Source organism: Macrotis lagotis, chromosome 1 (genome assembly GCF_037893015.1).
Source record: "Macrotis lagotis isolate mMagLag1 chromosome 1, bilby.v1.9.chrom.fasta, whole genome shotgun sequence".
Classification (NCBI taxonomy): domain Eukaryota; kingdom Metazoa; phylum Chordata; class Mammalia; order Peramelemorphia; family Peramelidae; genus Macrotis; species Macrotis lagotis.
This window is the reverse complement of record NC_133658.1, coordinates 32761319-32780392: the sequence shown is the minus strand read 5'-3', so window position 1 is coordinate 32780392 and position 19074 is coordinate 32761319. Positions and strand designations below refer to the sequence as shown.

General features: G+C 41.8%; 1 protein-coding gene across 2 annotated transcripts in view; it reads left to right on the top strand.

The window, feature by feature from the left end:
* The window catches only part of SUCLG1 (succinate-CoA ligase GDP/ADP-forming subunit alpha), a 37762-nt gene extending 26137 nt beyond the window's left edge, over window positions 1-11625 (top strand). For both annotated transcript variants that reach the window (XM_074196116.1, XM_074196120.1), the window contains exons 6-9: window positions 4744-4827; window positions 6700-6851; window positions 9333-9521; window positions 11387-11625. In XM_074196116.1, coding sequence (XP_074052217.1) covers window positions 4744-4827; window positions 6700-6851; window positions 9333-9521; window positions 11387-11413 — 452 coding nt within the window. In that variant the 3' untranslated portion in view covers window positions 11414-11625. The remainder of the gene's footprint in view (window positions 1-4743; window positions 4828-6699; window positions 6852-9332; window positions 9522-11386) is intronic.
* The last annotated feature ends 7449 nt before the right edge of the window (window positions 11626-19074 follow it).

The following is a 19074-nucleotide window of genomic DNA, read 5'->3' as shown; positions in this document are numbered from 1 at the left end:
AAAGCCTTCCTTATAGTCTTGCCTTGCCATTAGAGGATGCCCTTGGTTGCCGCATTGACTTCTCTGTCCTGATCCAAGTTGTTGCTCAGGTCTCTTGATCTCACCTCTGTAGCGTTTCTCCTCCACGGCTGCCACCCCTCTAGAACATAAACCTGTTGGGGGGAGGAGGGGTCTGCTCACCTCCAGTCTCTTCCCACAACTATCCCATTCAGACACTAAAACAAATTTCTTTAAAAGTCTGTTCATGTCACCCCTCCCCCAAACTTGAGAGACTCCCAGTTTCCTCTCGTATTATGTGTAAAATCCTCTGTTCAACATGCAAAGCCCTTCATAGCCTAGCCCCCTCCTTCTTTTGTCCCAAAACCCAGTCCCTAGCAGTAGGAGATGGATGAACTTCTTGCCCCTGTGTCTAAACTAATCTGGCTGGAATGCGATGATGGTAGCGAGAAATGGGGATCCTGAGTTTATGGTGATGACAACAAATAATAGCGTGACACATCAGTAATGGAATATTGTTGAAGGAAGTAAACTGCCTTCAGATTGGAAGGCATTTAACTTCTTTCCCCGCCAAGTTTTTGGGTTTTATTACTACGGGCTTTTTTTCTTTTTTTTTTTTTTAATGTGATTTTACTGTTTAAGCTTGAGGAAAAACAGGAGAGTAAACTACTGTACACAATTACTCTCATTTTCTGTTCTTCTTAATTTGCAATTTGCTTAAAGCATTAAACAAACTAATAGGAATCAGCCCTAAAAGTCCATTAAATGAATAAAATCATTGTATTAGTTTTCTGTGACCTTTTATTTGCAAACGTTATTTTTAAATGCACATTTGTATGTAGACTCATGCTGGGTGGACTGTCCCTAGAGGAAATCAAATCGCTCCCTAACATTTTAGAGCTGGAAGGAACCCTGAGCCACTGAAGAATCGTCTGAGGGTGCAAGAGTAGTGGTGGGTTGGAGCCTTCAGATTCATTTATGGGGTGTGTGTGTGTGTGTGTGATAACCCTCCACCTGCTCAGGTGATCCCATTCCATCATCTTTTCCAGCAGATGGTTCCCTGTCATCCCCTTGCTCTCTCTGATTTTCGGGTCTCTCCCTCTCTACTGGCTCATTTCCTCCTGCTTACAAACTTACCCAGGTCTCCTCCATCTCAGTCCTTCACTTGATCCTTCCATTGTCACTAACTGTTGTCCACTATCTCTTCTGGTCTTTATGGCCAGATTTCTTGAAAAGGTCATTTGTGAGAGGTGCCCCCCGCTTTCTCTTGCTCTCTTTTTCACCCTTTTCAATCTGGCTTCTGACTGTATCATTCCATGGAAACTGCTCTCTCCAAAGTTACTAATGATCCCTTTGTTGTCAGATCCAATGACTTTTTCTCAGTCCACATACTCCTGGACTTCTCCAAAGCCTTTGACCCTGTTGATCTCCTTTCTTTTTGATAGGCTCTAGGTTTTCAGGACATCCCTTTCCTGGTTCTTCTTTTAGCTCTCTGACTTCTCCTCTGTCTCCTTTGCTGGGTTCTCTTCTGGATCATGCCTTCTAAGTGGGGGCATCCCCTAGGCCCTCTAGATTACTTCTCTTGGTGGTTTCATTGGCTTCCATGGATTTATTAACTACCTCTGTGCTGATGGTTCTCAAATCTCCCTTTCCTGCTTCAAACCTTAGTCATCTCCAGTATCATAACCCAACTGCCCTTCAACTGGTTGTCCAGTAGACTTATTAAATATGCCCTATACAGAACTCATTGTCTCTCTCTCTGTACACCTCCCCCTTTCCTCTTCCCCATTACTAAGGAGGATATCACTATCCCTTAAGGCTTTCAAAATAGGCGTCATCCTGAACTCCTCACTTTCTTGTTGATCTCACCTTTGCAACATTTCTCAAATATGCCTCCTGCTCTCCTATGACAGTGCCAACCCCTTTATTATAGGCTGTCATCACCTCACACCTGGCCTATAGCAGTAGCTGTTGTGGGGTCTGCCTGCTTCCAGTCTCTCCTCATTTAGCCGCTAAAGTGATTTTCCTAAAATTCAGTTCTGATCCCTCACTCTTCCTTCCTCAATAATGTCTAGAGACACCCTTTTACCCCTAGGACCAAAGTAAAACCCTCTGTTGGCTTCAGAGTCCTTTATAACCTAGCCCATTTCTGTGTGTGTGTGTGTGTGTGTGTCCCATGTATTTGACTCCACTAATCCTGAAGTGTGTTCTCTTTTCTTCTGGGGGTTAGACAAGTAGAATAGAGATCTGCTGTGATGGTACATCAGCTCAGTCATTACGTGCTACATCTTATTGTTCAGTAAATCTTTGTTATACACCATATTTCTCCATGTATAAGATGCACCTTAATTTTGGGGCCTGAAATTTGAAAACAGTTGTCTTATATAAAGTCATTGAATTCAAGTTTTATTCATCATGAAATTCAAGGACCTTGTGCTCCTAGCTCTTAGGCATCCTTTGGGCAAGTCTGGTGTGTGGACACATGCTTGGTCCATTCCCTTTCATGAACCTGAAGCACCAATAGTATTCTTTTTGAAATCCGTCTCTTCTTTTTCATCAATAATCCATCTTGACTCCTGCTGAACCATCTTTGTGGACACAGGAATTCCAATGGCCCTTTGCTCTTCATTCCATCTCTTCAATTCCCTCTCTTAACTCAGGCCGTTTGGCTGCCTTGCCTTTCATGGTTTTCCTCTGTCAGGGCATTTTCAGTTGAGTTTCTTCTTCCCATTGCCAGTCTTGGTTTGTTTTCTCAGTTAGAGGAGGACCAAAGTGATGCTCAGCAGCATGATTTCCATTCACTTTGGCAAACTGGATCACTTTAAACTTTGAATTCAGCACTGGACAAAAATCTTTTCTGAGCCATTTCTGGATGGAATGTGACAAAATATGACCGAATATACTGGTAACAAATATAAAGTAATGAGTGCAAAGACAACAAGCTCAAAAAAAAGCGAGAAATGCAAGTCATAAAATCTGTAAAACCACTGTGTATAATATGCTTCCAGTTTTTAGACCCCAGATTTTTCAAAAAAGGGTGTGTTTTATACATGGAAAAATATGGTACCTACTTGCATGTGGAGTAGATTGTGGTAGGTGCTGGACATACTCTCTGGCCGAATGGAGGGTAGACTGAGCACTAGTGTTAAATAGTGATGAGGGTGTTAGAGTTCCAAACAAAATGCTATGTGATGCCTAAGAGAAGAAAGACTTATTTTTTCTGTGTTTTTTCTTTTTCTTTTTTTTTGACTAGAGCAATTTAGTCTAGCTTCAGGTAGTAGAAGATGCTATTTTATCTGGGCTTTATCAGATGGATAGGAGAGACAAGAAGAAATTAGAGAAAAAAATATAAGCCCAGGAGAGCAGTGTAAGCAAAGGCATGGAGGTGGGAAATTCTAAGTCATGATCCAGGTTGCCTAGAAGGGAGAGACTTATATAAGACAAAGCTGCAAAGGCCTAGTGATCTTGGATTGTGCAGGCATCAAGTATTGGGGAAAGGGGTTTGGACTTGCCTGTGTAGTTGATAGTGATGGAAAGTCGCTGATTTTGATTAGAAGGGTGAGATGCCAAGATATCAGCAAAATTAGACTAGAAGTAGTATGAAAGATAGATTGAAAAGGGAAGCCAGTGACAATAAGGAGGGTTGTTAGGAAGCTACTGGGGGTAGTCAGACTAGAAAGGAAGGGGGGACATAGGAAAGAGCTTTTGGAGACCCTTTTGGCCTATCCCTTTGTTTTTCAGATGGACAACCTGAGGCCCAGAGAGCCTTTGACTTGCCAGAATTTGCTTTGCATTTTTGCCATAATTCAGCCTACAAAATTCTGGGGTTTTGGGGGGGGGGTTTGCTTTTTGGATTTAATTGACTTGCCCAAGGTCCACAGCTAAGTAAGTACTAAGTGTCTGAGACATTTTCATTATGCCAGATGTCATAAAGTAGAAATTCGAAAACCCAAAGCACGGATAAATGAATTTGGTCCATATCATCTACTCCCCATGTTTGTCTTTGTATTTTGAATTCCACTTTCAGTTTTTATATTTCTTGGGATGCTCAACCAGTGGAGGTTTTTCCTGTATGCCCTAGTGACCTTAAGGATCTACCCATTATTTATTTCCTCTTCTAAATTGTTTTGTAAACTGGCACAGAACACATTCTCTGCTTCATGTGGGAGGAAGGAAAGGGCATCCAATCTCCTTTACTGTCAGACACTCTGAACTCCCAGTGTCTAAAAGATGGACAGGGAGCTTTCCTTCTTGATTTCTTTTCTTTGATTTCTCTTGCTTAGCTGCTTCTTAAGGTTTTATTTTGAAGAGTGACCCAGAAAAAATATGTGAATGGGGCAGGACTAGAAAGAAGCCATTCACCAATGTGTTGGTTTTTCAAAATTTTCAAGCTGAGATTTGGAGGAAGTCACACTAATGACTGCAGTGATCTGGGTTTTGCATGTCTAACTAAATAGACCATTGTGCCTGCAAGCAGGACTATCCTCCCTGTCCAACTCTGTCTGTCTCACTAATTCAAAAACTTAGATTCTTCTCTTCTTCACCTCACTTACTGAACTTGAAGCAACTTTTAAAATACAGGTATTTTTCTTGGAACACAAAAAGCATCCTGCCTCAAAAGTAGTATTGGGTTTATTGTCACATTTATAACAACAGCACATCGTCTGGGTATGTGAATTCACAGTGATGTTGCTCTATTTAAGAGATGACACTTAACTTTTTTTTCTGGATTCTTTTTCCTTTCAGGGATTGTATCCAGATCTGGCACCCTCACCTATGAAGCAGTTCATCAAACAACCCAAGTTGGCCTGGGCCAGTCATTGTGTATTGGTGAGGAGATTTCCATTGAAATTGTGCTGTTAGTTGATTTGAATAGTAATTAATGACTTAGGCATATAATAATTATATTGTTGTTCAGTCATGTCTAACTCATCTCATTTCCATTTGGGTTTTTCTTGGCGGAGACACTGCAGTGGTTTGCCATTTCCTTCTCCAGCTTTTAAACAGGGTTAAATGACTTGCCCAGAGTCACACAGCTTGGAAGGTGTCTGAGGCTGGATTTGAACTCAGGAATGAATCTTCCTGACTCCAGGCCCAGCATTCTATGTCCTATGGCACCATGGAGTTGGATGATTATTTGATGCTTTATATAGTGTTTTACTTTCCTTATTTTATTTGAACTTTACAAACTAATGACTTAAGTACCACAGATAGCATGATCTCACTTTTACAGATAAACTGAACCAAGAGTTGGAATGTCTTGCCCTTGGTTAGGTAGTAATTGTGTATTTTCATTTAAGAGTCTCAGTCCAAGGTACTCCTGTTTCTTTGATGACTTCTAGAAAGTCATTGGCACAGAAGGCCTTGAGGAACAGTTTGATCTTAGAGTCAGATCTGGGTGACAGCTACAGCCTTGTTTGGTCTTTAGCTTTGGACAGAGTCCTCTTCTTCTCTGACATGTGGATGCTAAGCCTGGGCCTTTGTAGGGAGAGTCCCTTGAGATCCCACAAATGCTCACAGAGTTTGACCTCTGGGTGTTAACAGAGACGAGACTGATTGTATTTGCTGAATTTTTCTTCAATTTCTTTTTTTCGAGAGTTACTTTCTTGGTTTATTTGTAAGGTTTGTAACTGATCCTTTTGAATGTCCGATTTTGCATTATCTGGTTTGGGTTGTAATTAAAATGTTAGCCACTGAACACAGTAGATTTCTCTTTGAAATTCTCCTTAAAACTTGTGTGCCATCCTCCACCCCGAGCCACAGGAACAATTACAAGACTCACGTAATTCTATAGCTCCTTGAGGTCTACAGAGGGATGAGCTAGCTTGTCCCTGCATTTTGTATTGCCTTTTTTTCGGATGGGAAACTGAAGCTGAGAAAAGGTGTGGGGGTCCTGTCAAAACCAGCCTGGCCAGTCAGATTCAAACCCAGGGCTTCTGCCTCTGACTTGTGTTTCACTCCTGTCAGAAAAAGGACAGATTGTAAAGAGCTGAACCAGCTGTGCTTGGGGTCAAAGGCTCTAGCTTTCATTTTGAGGATGCCTCTGTCAGGTGAGCATATGTCCTGCAGCCAGCCCTGTGCTCCCAGGCGACAAAGACTCCCCACATCCAGTGATGCCCAAGCTGCCTTTGTGTGGTGATCGATTATCTGACAGTTATTTTGACTCCATTAAATGAGATTTAAATGTGAATAACCAAACAATACACACCTTCCTTGACCCCCTGACTCAATAGGGACTCAGACCATTAGCACATATTTTATTTAAAATAGATATCTTCTTTTTTTAGTGGTTGGGTTTGTTTTTGGTTTTCCTTAACAGTCATTTTTAGGAGAGGAGGGACAAAATGCAAAGGGATTTAAGATTGAGAGAAAACCCAGAGAAGGGCCTAGAGACTGTCACATTGAACTCAGTCTTTTTAAAACGAGGAGGAGAGAGGACTGTGTGTCCTTCTGTTTAGCCCAAAGGAAGTGCAGTCAGTAGCCTCTGTCTGGTCTATTAACAGAAACCACTACAGTGTTTTAGAGTTTTTTTCTTTAAAAACTTCAAATGAGAAGACCTTTAAAATAAATTTTAGGTCAAGGCAAAAAGTACAGAGCAGGCAGGAGAGCTGTTGAAAGGCTCTTCTGACACCATGTTCTTACTTACTTTTAGGTCTTTCTTACCATTTTCTCAGCTTATGTTCCCATTCTTTTCCTTTTCAGGGATTGGCGGTGATCCCTTTAATGGAACAGATTTTATCGACTGCCTTGAAGTCTTCCTGAAAGACCCAACTACAGAAGGTATCATCCTGATCGGTGAGATTGGTGGCAATGCTGAAGAAAATGCAGCAGCCTACTTGAAGCAGCACAATTCAGTAAGAGTGCTTTGGCTCATTTCATGGGTGGACTTTAAACTGGAAAATGCTATTATGTCTGTTTGATGAGAGTAATTCATGGGGTTCTGGGTTTTAGAACCAGAAGGACCTTTAGAAGCCTTCTGGTCAGGCCCAATATTTGGCTATATTTGACAGGTATAGATTTAGGTAAAGGGGGAAAATGAGAGGTTCAGAACCCTGGTCAGGGCCATGGGGCAAGGAAGATGAGAGCTGCTCATTCAAGCCCTGCTCCTCCAGTCTCCAATTCAGGGCTTTCCCCACTCTACCACCTGCTTTTTCAACAGCATAAATATGAAATATGGAATTCAAATAGATTAATAAAAGACTGCTGGGGAATTGAAGATTATTGGTATGCCTCGAGCTCAGACAGGTTATAAAAAGTTTTATTTCTCATAAAAACTGCTTTCATAATCCTCTTTGGGAAAGGGGGTGTATTTGACTCTATTACAGTGTTCCGAGACCTGACTCTCATCCTTGCTTTTTTTAATCATCTCTGAAACTTGAATCACATTAGAGCTGTATTCCAGTCTATCTGAGCTGCTGTCTTTTGTGCTTTAATTTTTTAAAGAGAATTCATGTTCTGTTCAAGCAAAATACTGAGAAGAGTGAGACATGCCCTGATCCTTGAAGTATAATGGCTTGAGTGGTTGTTGTTTTTCCCCTCTAGTACTTCTCTTGGGATCCCTTGTGAAGACAAAGGCAATCCTCCCACAACTTCTTGGGTAGTGGGTTTTGCTGTGAAGAATAGAAGAATGGGAAAGGGGGGAAAGAGGCATGCTGAGGAGGTGAACCAGCATAGTGTATCAATACAGCAGGCAAGTTAGGGTCAAGTGCTGAGCAGAGATCAAAGGGAGTAGAGAAAAAATTGTATTTGCCAATTATTTGGTCATTAGTGACCTTTTGATTAAGGCAAGTAGAGAGAGAGATAGAAGCTAATTTACAGATTGACTTAAGGAAATTATGGGTACTTAGAAGGTAAAGACTTATTGGAATAAATTTTCAATTAGTCTTCTTACCTTCAGTGTAACCTCTCTCCTCCTATACACCGCCATAGTCATTTTCCTAAATCACTTTTTTCATTTCATTTACCTCTCTTTTTCCTATAGTATATGTTCTAGACCAAAGGGGAGACAAATAAGAGGTGTCACACTTATGACCCTCTGGCAGTTGCAATACTCTCAAGTAGAGCTCAAACTACATTAAAATATAATTGGGAAATCCTTAACAAAAAAAATACAATAAAACATAAGTTTTCTAAGTCAGTATGATGCTGGAGGGAACTGTTCCTCTTTGAGTTTGACATCACTGCTGTGAATAACTAGGTACTGTACAGAATACATACAGAGACAACAGAAAGTGATCTTAGAAGATAAAGGACAGCAGTTAAGGACTAGTGGAGGGGCAGTTTGGCCCCTTCAGGAGGTGGGATTAGAATCTGGAAGGAAACCAGTCAAGTTTAGCAGTCAAGGAGAGGAGGGAGAGTGTTCCTTCTTTGAGGGACAAAGATGGGGTGTTTTGTAAGGGAACAGTGGGTGAACCATATTAATGGACTGGAGAGTGGAGGCCAGGAAAGAGCAAGAAGACTGGAAAGGTAGGAAAGGGTCAGGTTGTGAAGAGCTCTTCATGTTAGAGAGCTTTTTATTTGATCCTGAACAGCTTGTTGAGCAGAGAGGAATCAGAGGCCCCCACCTGAGGGAATCTTTTGTGCAGGTTAGGTGGAGTGTAGATTAGAGAGGAGGAGGATGGAGACAAGAAGCCCAATTACAAGGACTCTTCCAGTGGTCTAGGTAAAAAAGGCTTAAAGCAGGGCTTAGCTCCATGAGTGAGTGATGAGATTGAATGATGAGATAGTGGGTGGCAAGCAGGTGGAGATTTGAGGAGGATGCTCAAACTATGAACCAAGGTGTTTGGGAACCTGGAAGGTGGCGCCCTCAACAGTAATTCTTAAGAGTGAAGAAGGATTTTGGGGGAAAAGATAGTATTTCCTATGAGTGGCCTACTGGAGATCCAGTTCAAGAGCTCAGGAGACTCAGGCCCATCTCTGACTCTGAGAAGCTTCTGCATAGAGATGATGAACTCACATTGGTTAATGAAATCATCAGGTGAGAGTCTAGAAGGACAGAGCCTTGAGGAGTCTCCATGGTTAGTGGTTGTGATATGAAGGAAGGGTCAGGAAAGTATGTGATTTAAACAAAATCAGTAATGATAGACTGGCTGTGTGCCTGGAGCAGCTTAGAACTTGCTCAAGGCTGTTTTCCTGAGCTTCTTTAGAAGAGGTCAGTGATCTCCAAGAAGAACTCTGTTATTTTGGTCTTGACTTAATACTTGCTGTTGGTTTTCACCGCTGACCGAGGGAGGGCCTTTGGCAGTCTGAACTTCTATATCTTGGGTCAGAGTCTCAGGTTTGATTGACTTTTTCATCTCTTCTTTGTTAAAACTAGCATTTTTCTCTCTCCACAGGGTCCAAAAGCCAAGCCTGTAGTGTCCTTCATTGCTGGCTTAACTGCTCCTCCAGGAAGGAGAATGGGTCATGCTGGGGCCATCATTGCTGGGGGGAAAGGTGGAGCGAAGGAGAAGATTTCGGCTCTGCAGAGCGCAGGAGTGGTCGTCAGTATGTCCCCTGCCCAGCTGGGCAGCACCATGTACAAAGTGAGTGCTGGCTGTTGGGGATTACTGGCCTTCAGCAGCATGGCCCACCTTTGGCCTTTGAAAACCAGAGTTTTTTCTCCTGGATCTTAATCTTTTTTCTTCCATTCAAGCACGAGTTTATTGAGGTTGAGTAATTCCATTCAGGTTCTAATTGAGCATGACCAGAAATAACTGGGTATTTTCTGGGTAAAAATCTTGTGAAAAAAACCCTACAATTTTGAGATTGCCTGTTTGTACATATGGTTGCAAGATATTACTCCTGAGTCAGGAGAGCCCCACCGTTTCCTCACTACGTGTAGGGTCTGTAGATGACTGACTGTTCAGGGTTATTTTTTTTTGTTTGTTTGTTTTTTGGTTTATTTTTACTTTTATGGAGGAAGGCACAGATTCAGTCTGGAAGGACCTTATTCAGGATTTCAACTTGGTGCCTCCAACTGGAAAGCCAGGCCAGTCCCTGCAGCCCAGGAACAAGAGGTTTATTGCTGATCTCAGGGAGCCTCTTTTCCCACTGTGGGGCTCTTGATGTCCCATTTCTTTTGGGGTTTTAAGCACTGTCTTGGGAAGAGATGGATGCCTTTTGTCAAAAGAAGGGCCTTTTTTTATCATTTAAGGGAAAAACAGTGGAGACGAGCCCTGGAGTAATGGTCTAATGGCCATAGATTCTTGTCCTTTGTGTTTGAATTTAACATGGAGTTAAGTATTGACACTAGAAGGGCTTGGTCATCATCACCATCATCATCATCATCATCATCATCAATCATCATCATCATCATCATTTCTGTTAGTATAATTTACCATCTGTATTTAATGCCAGTGTTTTGATTTCTTTCTTGGGTTTTTTCAACCCTCTGCTTTTTAGCTATGAAAGTGAAAAGATTCAGAGCAGCTTGACTCACTAGGGAGTCTATTCAGACTGCTGTTGGGGCTGCCTCTCTTGCTTCCCTTGGTGCTCTGCTCTGGGGAGGAGAGGATTTTAGACTATCCTGAGAACAGCCACAGACTGTGTCCTCAGGGTCTTATTAAACAGCTTAATAAATGCTTAATAAATGATCAGTGAATTAACGGAACCAAATTATCACAGGTTTTTCTCTGTGGTCAGGGCAAGCCAGGGGGGGAAAAAACAAGCAAAAACAGTTTTAATATTAGCTTCATTCTTTCTTTCTTGGCCTTTTCTTTGGGTGAGTTGATGAGTTCCTTATTTTTCCTATTATCCTCTTGTATTGTCACCCACCTGTAATATTGGCTGTCATCCTGTATAAGAGGGACTAGAGAGCTTCGGAGAAACAGGGTTATTGAAAGGAAGGAAGGGGGGGGAGACACACACACACACACACACACACACACATATGTGCGCACACACGGTTGGACTGGGAAGAAGAGAGGAGGGAACAAAGAGACCTTGGAGCGGGAAGAGTGTGATGGAGCCTGCAGGGCTGCGTCGTTCCAGCAGATGGCAGCAGAAGCCTTGGGATTTCCCTAATGTTCTCTTGTCATTGACACCCTCCAAAAACAGTCTCAGAGCTCCCTTTGAGGACTTTTCTTCAAACCTCCATTTAGAGTTTCTCTTTAGCAATCGTCTCCAACATGCTCCGCTCACCTGGTTCCATTCCCTCATTCAAGAGGAGTAATCGCTGCCCATTTCTGCCAGCGCAGATGTGGGGGCGCAGGCAGGTTCGTCATCTCACAGGGGGTCCTGGGGGGGGTGGATACTGACACAAGATGGGGCAGGGCAGAAGCTGGATTTGGGCTCAGAAGGGCCTCCAATCCTTTCAGTGAGAGGTGGTGAGAGGTTTCCAAATTCTATTGACCTCGAGAGTCATTTGGTTCTCTTTTCTCTTCCCTCCCCATTCTTTCTGTCTTTGAAGGAGTTTGAGAAGAGGAAAATGTTATGAAAAAGAGAGAGAAAAAAGCCTTGGAATGAATCTCTCTAGAAATGTGAGCCTGCAGCCCCAGCATCCGAGTAGCTGTTGTCCGTGAAGCGTCTGTCCAATGCCGACCTTCTAGTGCAGCAGGAAGCTCTATGAGATGATGGGATGACCTCCTTTCAGGTGTATTTCCTAATTGTACATCATGTCAAATAATAAATCTTTATTTGATTTGAAAATTGAGTTCTGGAGTTCATTGGTGGACAGATGGCCAGGGAAGGGGGAAGGAGAATTTAAAAACATTTTTAAGAATGATCTACATTTTAAGAATAAATCTTTCAGGTGAATGAAAAGCGACTCATGGCACAATTTACTTCTGCATCTCCTACACTGGTTTGCAGCTACCCCCCCTTCAACTCTTATCCTCGGAAATTGGGGGGGGCATTTCTGACAACGTTTCATGCGCTTCCTTCTCCCGCTTCCAGATTTCCTCAGCCCCTAAGCTTACTACTGCCCACATTTGGGGTTGAGGACACCTGACCAGACTGCAGAGACAGCAGGAGAGAGAGGAAGCTTTTGTCTCCAGTCCGTCCTTCTTTTCCTTGCCAAGTAAGGGAGCTTCAGTAAGGTCAACAACTAGCCAGCTTCTCATGTGCAAAACTGAGCAGGTGATTATGGAACATGGCAAGTTGGGAGGCGCAGGACGCAGGAATTCTGGGAAGAATGCACCTTGGTCGCCGTGTGGAGACTGTAGATACTCCCAGCAGCTTCCACAGTCCCAGGGAAGACTGGCCCGCAGTGCTGAAGACCTGCAAAGATCAGGAAAGTGGCTCTTGAGAGTCTCAAGAATATCAGTCTTTGGTGTCGGACTCAAGTCTGCACTTTGTTGTTAAGACAAGGTTCTGAACCTTACTTAAAATGAGATAAGAATTATGTGGATTCTTATGTGGTACAGTCAGGAAGACCCTGGGCATGTCACTTCACCCTGTTTGCCTCTGTTTCCTCATCTGCCAAATGAGCTGGAGAAGGAAATGGCAAAGTACTCTTGTATCTTTGCCAAGAAAATTCCAGATGGGGTGACTTTGAATAGAATTCACAATTGATAGGATTGTATGATGAAAAAATAACGCTCCTTTGTTCTTACTGTCTTAGGATTATTTTGAGACTGAAGTGTGACTTGCTTCAAAGTTCTTGGGCACATCTTATGGGTTTGTTCTGGGCCAGTCCCTGGGTCAAGAATTGGTGATACACTTGTAATCAAATAGAAGGAGTCCCTGCCCTCCAGGAACTGGCCTTCTAGTGAGGGGCCAATGTCACCAAAGGGAGCTGCCAAGTGGGAGGGAGCGGAGAAGGTGCTCACAGAGGGGAAACCCTTCTCTTTGGACATTCCTTCTTTTTTCTCAAACTTAGGTTTACTCTGTTTTGTTTGCCTTTCTTCCACATAGGAAGTCTTTATAAAATTTATTTTTTTATGGCAATGGGGTTAAGTGACTTACCCAAGGTCACACAGCTAGATAATTATTAAGTGTCTGAGGTCAGATTCGAACTCAGGTCCTCTTGACTCCAGGACCTGTACTCTATTCACTGTGCCCCCAATATAAGAAGTCTTGGTCCTGTTGAGGTCCCTGAGTTTTTCTGTTCTAACCTTGGAGGGTTTCCTGGGGCACTGGAAGATCCAAGGGCTTCCCTAGTGTTCCAAGACTGGTATATGTCCAAGACAGCACTTGGACTGTGTTACTGGCAGTTAGATGATAATGAACCTGGAGTTGGGAAGCCTTGAGTTCAAATTTTTTTTATTTTTAGGTTTTTGTGAGGCAGTGGGGGTTAAGCAGCTTGCCCAAGGCCACACGGCCAGGTAATTATTAAGTGTCTGAGGCCGGATTTGAACCCAGGTACTCCTGACTCCAGGGCCGGTGCTCTATCCACTGTGCCACCTAGCCACCCCATGAGTTCAAATTCTTAACACACATTATCTGCATGAACCTTGGTGAGTCATTTAACCTTGATCACCTCCATTTTCTCACCTGTAAAATGAGGGTGATAAATAAGCACCATTTTTAGCTATTAGCTGTTGTCTGATACTACCTTTTCTATTGTATGTTCATCAATAAGCATTTATTAAGCCCTTCCTGTTTACCAGCCCTGTATCAAGCCCTGAGAATTCAAGAAATAGGTTTTAATTAATAAAATTGGACAGTGTTTGGTCTTAAGGGAAATTTGAGGGGCGGCTAGGTGGCACAGTGGATAGAGCACCGGCCCTGGAGTCAGGAGTACCTGGGTTCAAATCCGGCCTCAGACACAATAATTACCTGGCCGTGTGGCTTTGGGCAAGCCACTTAACTCCATTGCCTTGCAAAAACCTTTAAAAAAAAAAAAAGGGAAATTTGTACCATTGGAGTGTAAAAAATACATCTTTTATTACCATTGTCACTACTGCAAATTTCTGGATCCTTCCCTCCAGCTGCCTTTCCTACAACCCAAAATTCTCCTGTAGTATTACTAAGGATTTAGTTGGGTCTTTAGGGCAGCAGACTAAACTTGGCCTCGCCCTCCACAATTCCCACTTATGGGACGGTTGACTTCTGAGCTAGTCAGCCAAGTTCCTTTTTCAGGCACAATGATGCAACAGGTGACAATAGTTTCTCTCAACAGAATGTAAGCTCCTTGAGGCCTGGCTCGCAAACATCTAATTAGCATATGCTTTATTGATTGACGGAGCCCAGTTGGGTCCTATCTGTGGTGATGGTCGGAACAGATCCCGACTTGTTTCTCACACCCCATGGAGTTGTAAGTAAAGGTTCTTTGGGAGCTTATTTGTATCCAATGGAGATGAGGGTTTCATGGGGAACCACTGCTACATTTGCCCAGAGCACCTTGAAAGACCCCCCACCCACCCCATGCTGTATTATTATTATTATTATTATTTCAGTTTTATTTCCAAATCAGAGGCTATGCTTTTTCTAAAGGAAAATGTATATTCCAGCTGTGTATGTAATTTGGAAGATCTACTAACTTTGATGCTTATAGTATTTCAACTTTCTCTCTTTAACCTTAGCCAGATGGTGTTGCGCTGTGTTATATGATATTAATAATGTCAAAACTGACTGCAGTTAGAAAAAATGCCGAAAACATACACTTGGAGTATATTTCTTACAAATTATTACTAAGTTCATGCTGGCAAATTCTGTTTTACTGTGGGAGTTGATGAAACGCCAACAGTTGTAAATGAGTAATACCATCTCCAGCAAGAGACCTGATGAAACTTTGGATTGCCTTTCTTATAAATGGAAATTAAAAGGCTGAGAAAAATCAAAATATTTGAGTAATAGACACACAAAATCAGTTCGCTCTTCCCTGAATTAAATGTCCATCTCAGCTAAACTTTCATAGAATCCTAGAAATAGAGCCAGATGCTCATCAGTACCTAACTCCTTTATTTTCTGGGGCACCAAAAAAGGGTTATCTGCCTAAGGTTACCCCAGTAGTAATTTGGACTACATGAGTTCCCCATATGGTTGAAATCGGGGTTCCTCACACAACAACAAAAGCAAAAACAAAACTCAACTACCTTGAATATATATGTGTGTGTGTGTATATATACACATACACACACACACACATATATATATATATGTATTGAGAATATTTCCATGATGTTGCCACAATAAGAATTGGGATTGTTTAATTTTCTGCCTTTATATTGCATAGTGTCCAACCTATATTAAGCATTTAAAAAAAATAATTGTATCTATATTTTTTAAATAAAATTTTTAAAATTTATTTAAGGCAATGGGATTAAGTGACTTGACCAAAGTCACACAGCTAGGAAATTATTACGTATCTGATCCAAATTTGAACTCGGGTCCTCCTAACTCCAGGGCTGGCGCTCTATCCACTGAGCCACCTAGATGCCCCCCATAATAGGCATTTAATAAATGTTGAGTGAGTGGCTGTGTTTTTGGAAAACTGAACTAGAATAAATGTATTTATATTAAAGTAGAATTGATTCCCATTAATTCAAAAGCTTGACCATCAGACTGATAATTCTGATTTACAGAAGACAGTTGTGAAGACTATCACCGAAAACCTTTTAAAAAAGATCAGGCATCCATCTGTTTTAGTTACCCAAGTTTTTATGAGCCTAAGGGGCTATAGTTCTCCCTCCAAATGATTATTCATTCTAGCAGTTTTAGAATGATCTGTGAGCTTTTTTTTTTACTCTTTAAAAAGATAATCAAATTTAAGTAACTTCAGAATAGAAAATACCTTCTCTTAGGGATGTATTAGGGTTCCAATAGGTTCTTTCAAAGTCAGAAGATGCATGCACTTGGCTTAATGAAGATAATACCTTAACAGTTACAACAGGAGCAACTGAGAAGGAATGGAAGAGATAGTGTAGAGGAAAGAACTAAGGGAAAGAAGTCATATATGAGCCTCAAAGGTCTGCAGTTGGGTACTAAGATATTGGAAAGCAATATAGATGCCAAATAGTTGGAAAAATATTGACAAACAGTAATTAAACAACTGATTATATCTTAGGTGCTAAACAATATATTTTAAACAGATTTATTAGTATTATTGTGAAGGAAATTCAACACAATTTAGAGCTAATTTCCCATTCCTCCCATTTTCCTTCCATTTCCTTCTGATTCTGTTTCTACTCACTTGGACTGTTGCAATGGTGAATTTTATAAATTTCTTGGTTTAGTCTCTCTCCTATTGATAATATACATCATTTTCAGGTTATTTTGTCTAAAATAATCTTTCCCCTACTTCTTTTTACTTGAAAGCATTAAATACCTCTCCACTGTCTATAGCAGAGGGGGGATGTCTGTTGGCACTGCCATGACAACCACAGGCATGACTCAAAATTCAGTAAATCTCGGAACTTTTGGGGGGGGATGAATTAATTATATATTTCACTAATCAGGTCCATGATGTTATAAATATCCAAATAGCCCTTAACAGAACAAAAAAGATCCCCTACCCCTCATCTATATGCCAATCAGAAGGTTCAAGGTCTTTCAATCTTTCCTTTACCAACCTAATGACCTTATCTCACATATATTCTAGACTTCAGCCAAACTGTATTTCTTTCTGTCTTAGATGTTCTGCCTTTGCTCATGTGTGTTTTTTAAAAAAATTATTTAAGGCTATGGGGTTAAATGACCTGCCCAAGGTCATACAGCTAGGGAATTATGAAGTATCTGAGACTGGGTTTGAAATCAGGTCCTTCTGATTCCAGGGCCAGTGCTCTACTCACTGTACCACCTAGCTGCCCCTCATGGGGTTTATTTATTTATTTTATTGATTGATTAATTTTTTTCCTCCAAGTCTGAAATTCCCACTCCTCCAAATCCCTCATCTTTGCCTTCTCTCCTAGCTCCTTCCAGTCTGACTTCTGATGTCCTCATTCCACCAACACTGTTCTTTCTAAAGATGTCAATGATCTTAGTTGTCAAATCCAGTGTCTTTTCTCTGTCCTCATTCTTTTTTACCTCTCTGTAGCCTTTGACACTGTTCCTTAATACTCTTTTCACTAGGTTTTTGGGATACCAAATTTCTCCTGGTTCTTCTACTTCCCTGCCTGTGCTTCTGTCTCCTTTGCTGGATCCTCACCTAGATCACTCCCTCTACTATAGGTGTCCTTGAGGTCTGGGACTTCTTTCCTCTTCCTTCTATAATACTTACCTTGGTGATCTCACCTGCTCCCATGGATTTAATTACCACTTCTATGTTGATGGTTCTTAAATCTATCTTTCCTCTTCCAAATTGCTCTCCTTATCTCCAATCTCATTTCCAGTTGCCTGTTAGTTATCTTGAACTGGATGTCCCCTAGACATTTTAAATTCATTTAGGCCAAAGCAGTTTCCCTGAACCTTCCAGAGGAAGATCCCTCAGGTTCCCCCACCTAGGATCCATCTTGTGCTCCCCTTTTCTCATCCCCCATCCCCATATCCAATCTGTTGTCAAGATCTGTTGACTTTACCTCTGCAGCCTCTTTCCAATACACCCCTTTCTCTCCTGATAGTGCAACCACTCTGATACAGACTGGACTACTACACAAGCCCACTGGTGGGTCTACCTGCCTCAGATCGCTTCCCACTGCCATCCATTCTCCATGCAGCCGATAAAATGATTTTCCTAAAATTTGATCTGATCCTGCCCCTCAATAAATCTGAATGGCTTTTGAAAAAAAAAAGTGCTCATTTGTCATTCAAAACCCTTCTTAGCCTGGGTCCCTCCTGCCTTTCCAATCAGGCCTCCTGGTTAGTCCGCCAATGATACTCTGAGCATTCTCTCTGGCTCTCCTATGGCTGGAACTCTCCCTCCTCAGCTCTATCTGCTGCCCTCCCTGGCTTCCTTAAAGGCCCAGCCAAAAATCTCACCTTACAGGAAGCTTTTCCCAAACCCTCTTTATTCTGGTGCCTTCCCTCTGTTGTTTTTTTTCCCTATTATTCCTGTATGTAGCTTGGATTGTACATATTTGTTTTCATGTTGTCCCCCCCCCCCCCCATTAAATTGTAAGCTTAAGGCCAGGAACTGATTTTTGCCCCCCTTTTTGAATCCCTAACCCAATGCCTTGAGAGAAATATTTTTCTATTATGTTAATAACCAATTATTTAAGTTAAGGTTCAGACTTTTCCCCTTTATTCCCTCATTCAGGGACCAGCCCCTGTCTATCAGCCAGTCTTGATAGAAGAGATGGACCAAATCATCCTGGAACACTCCTCCATCTTGGGCAGGACCCCACTCAACTGGGAAACCTTGCTTCTATTTAGAGTTTCAACAGAAGCTAATCTAGAGGAATTCCAGTCCCAGAGCACTGAGCCCCTATCCTTGTACTCTCCCACTGGAGTTTAGGGTAAAGGAGATCAAGAAGGAGAAAGCCGACCAGAGTGGTCTGGGAAGGTATGGATTCCTTTGTCCAGATTGTTGGAATCTTGGTCAAGCAGTTCTTAGCACTTCCTCATTTGAAAGTCCGCCTCCTCTTCAGTTACTCACCAATCAGGGTTGATTTTGACTTGTTAGGGGCACCCCCTTTTATAATGGTATTTTTGTTGCTGTTTTGTTGTTTGTCCTTTGTTGCAAAGACCGACTTCAGGGGGGTGCTGCTTTGACAAGTGTGTGAATTGGATGGGGGGGTGTGCTATCCTGAGTCATCAAATCACTTTCTCCTCCAGAACCATATGGACCCAGTGGCCAGATTTGAATCAGGATGACTGGAGATGGCCTTGGATGATAGGAAGTCAAGGTTAAGTGGCTTGTTAGGGTCAATGTCAAATATCTGTCTAAATTTGAATTCAGATCCTCCTGACTTCAGGACTGGTATCTATCTATTGCACCATATATTCAGCAATCTTTATGTTTTCGTCTTTGATTACAGAGAGAGAGAGAGAGAGAGAGAGAGAGAGAGAGAGAGAGAGAGAGAGAGACTGACTTCTAGTAGTCAATATATTGATTATCAGTCTAATTAATAAATTGATCCTTAATTACCTAGAAACTCAGGATTTTTATTTTCCTCCGTAAACACTTAATACATTTTTACTGAATTGAATTGAAAAACCCAATTTTAATGCTGTCTCTATGGATTTCACTCTTACCTGATCTAATCATTTCAACAAACCTTTCTCAAGGCTCTGTGCTAAGAGTTCAGGATATGGAGATGGATAATTATAGACCTTGTC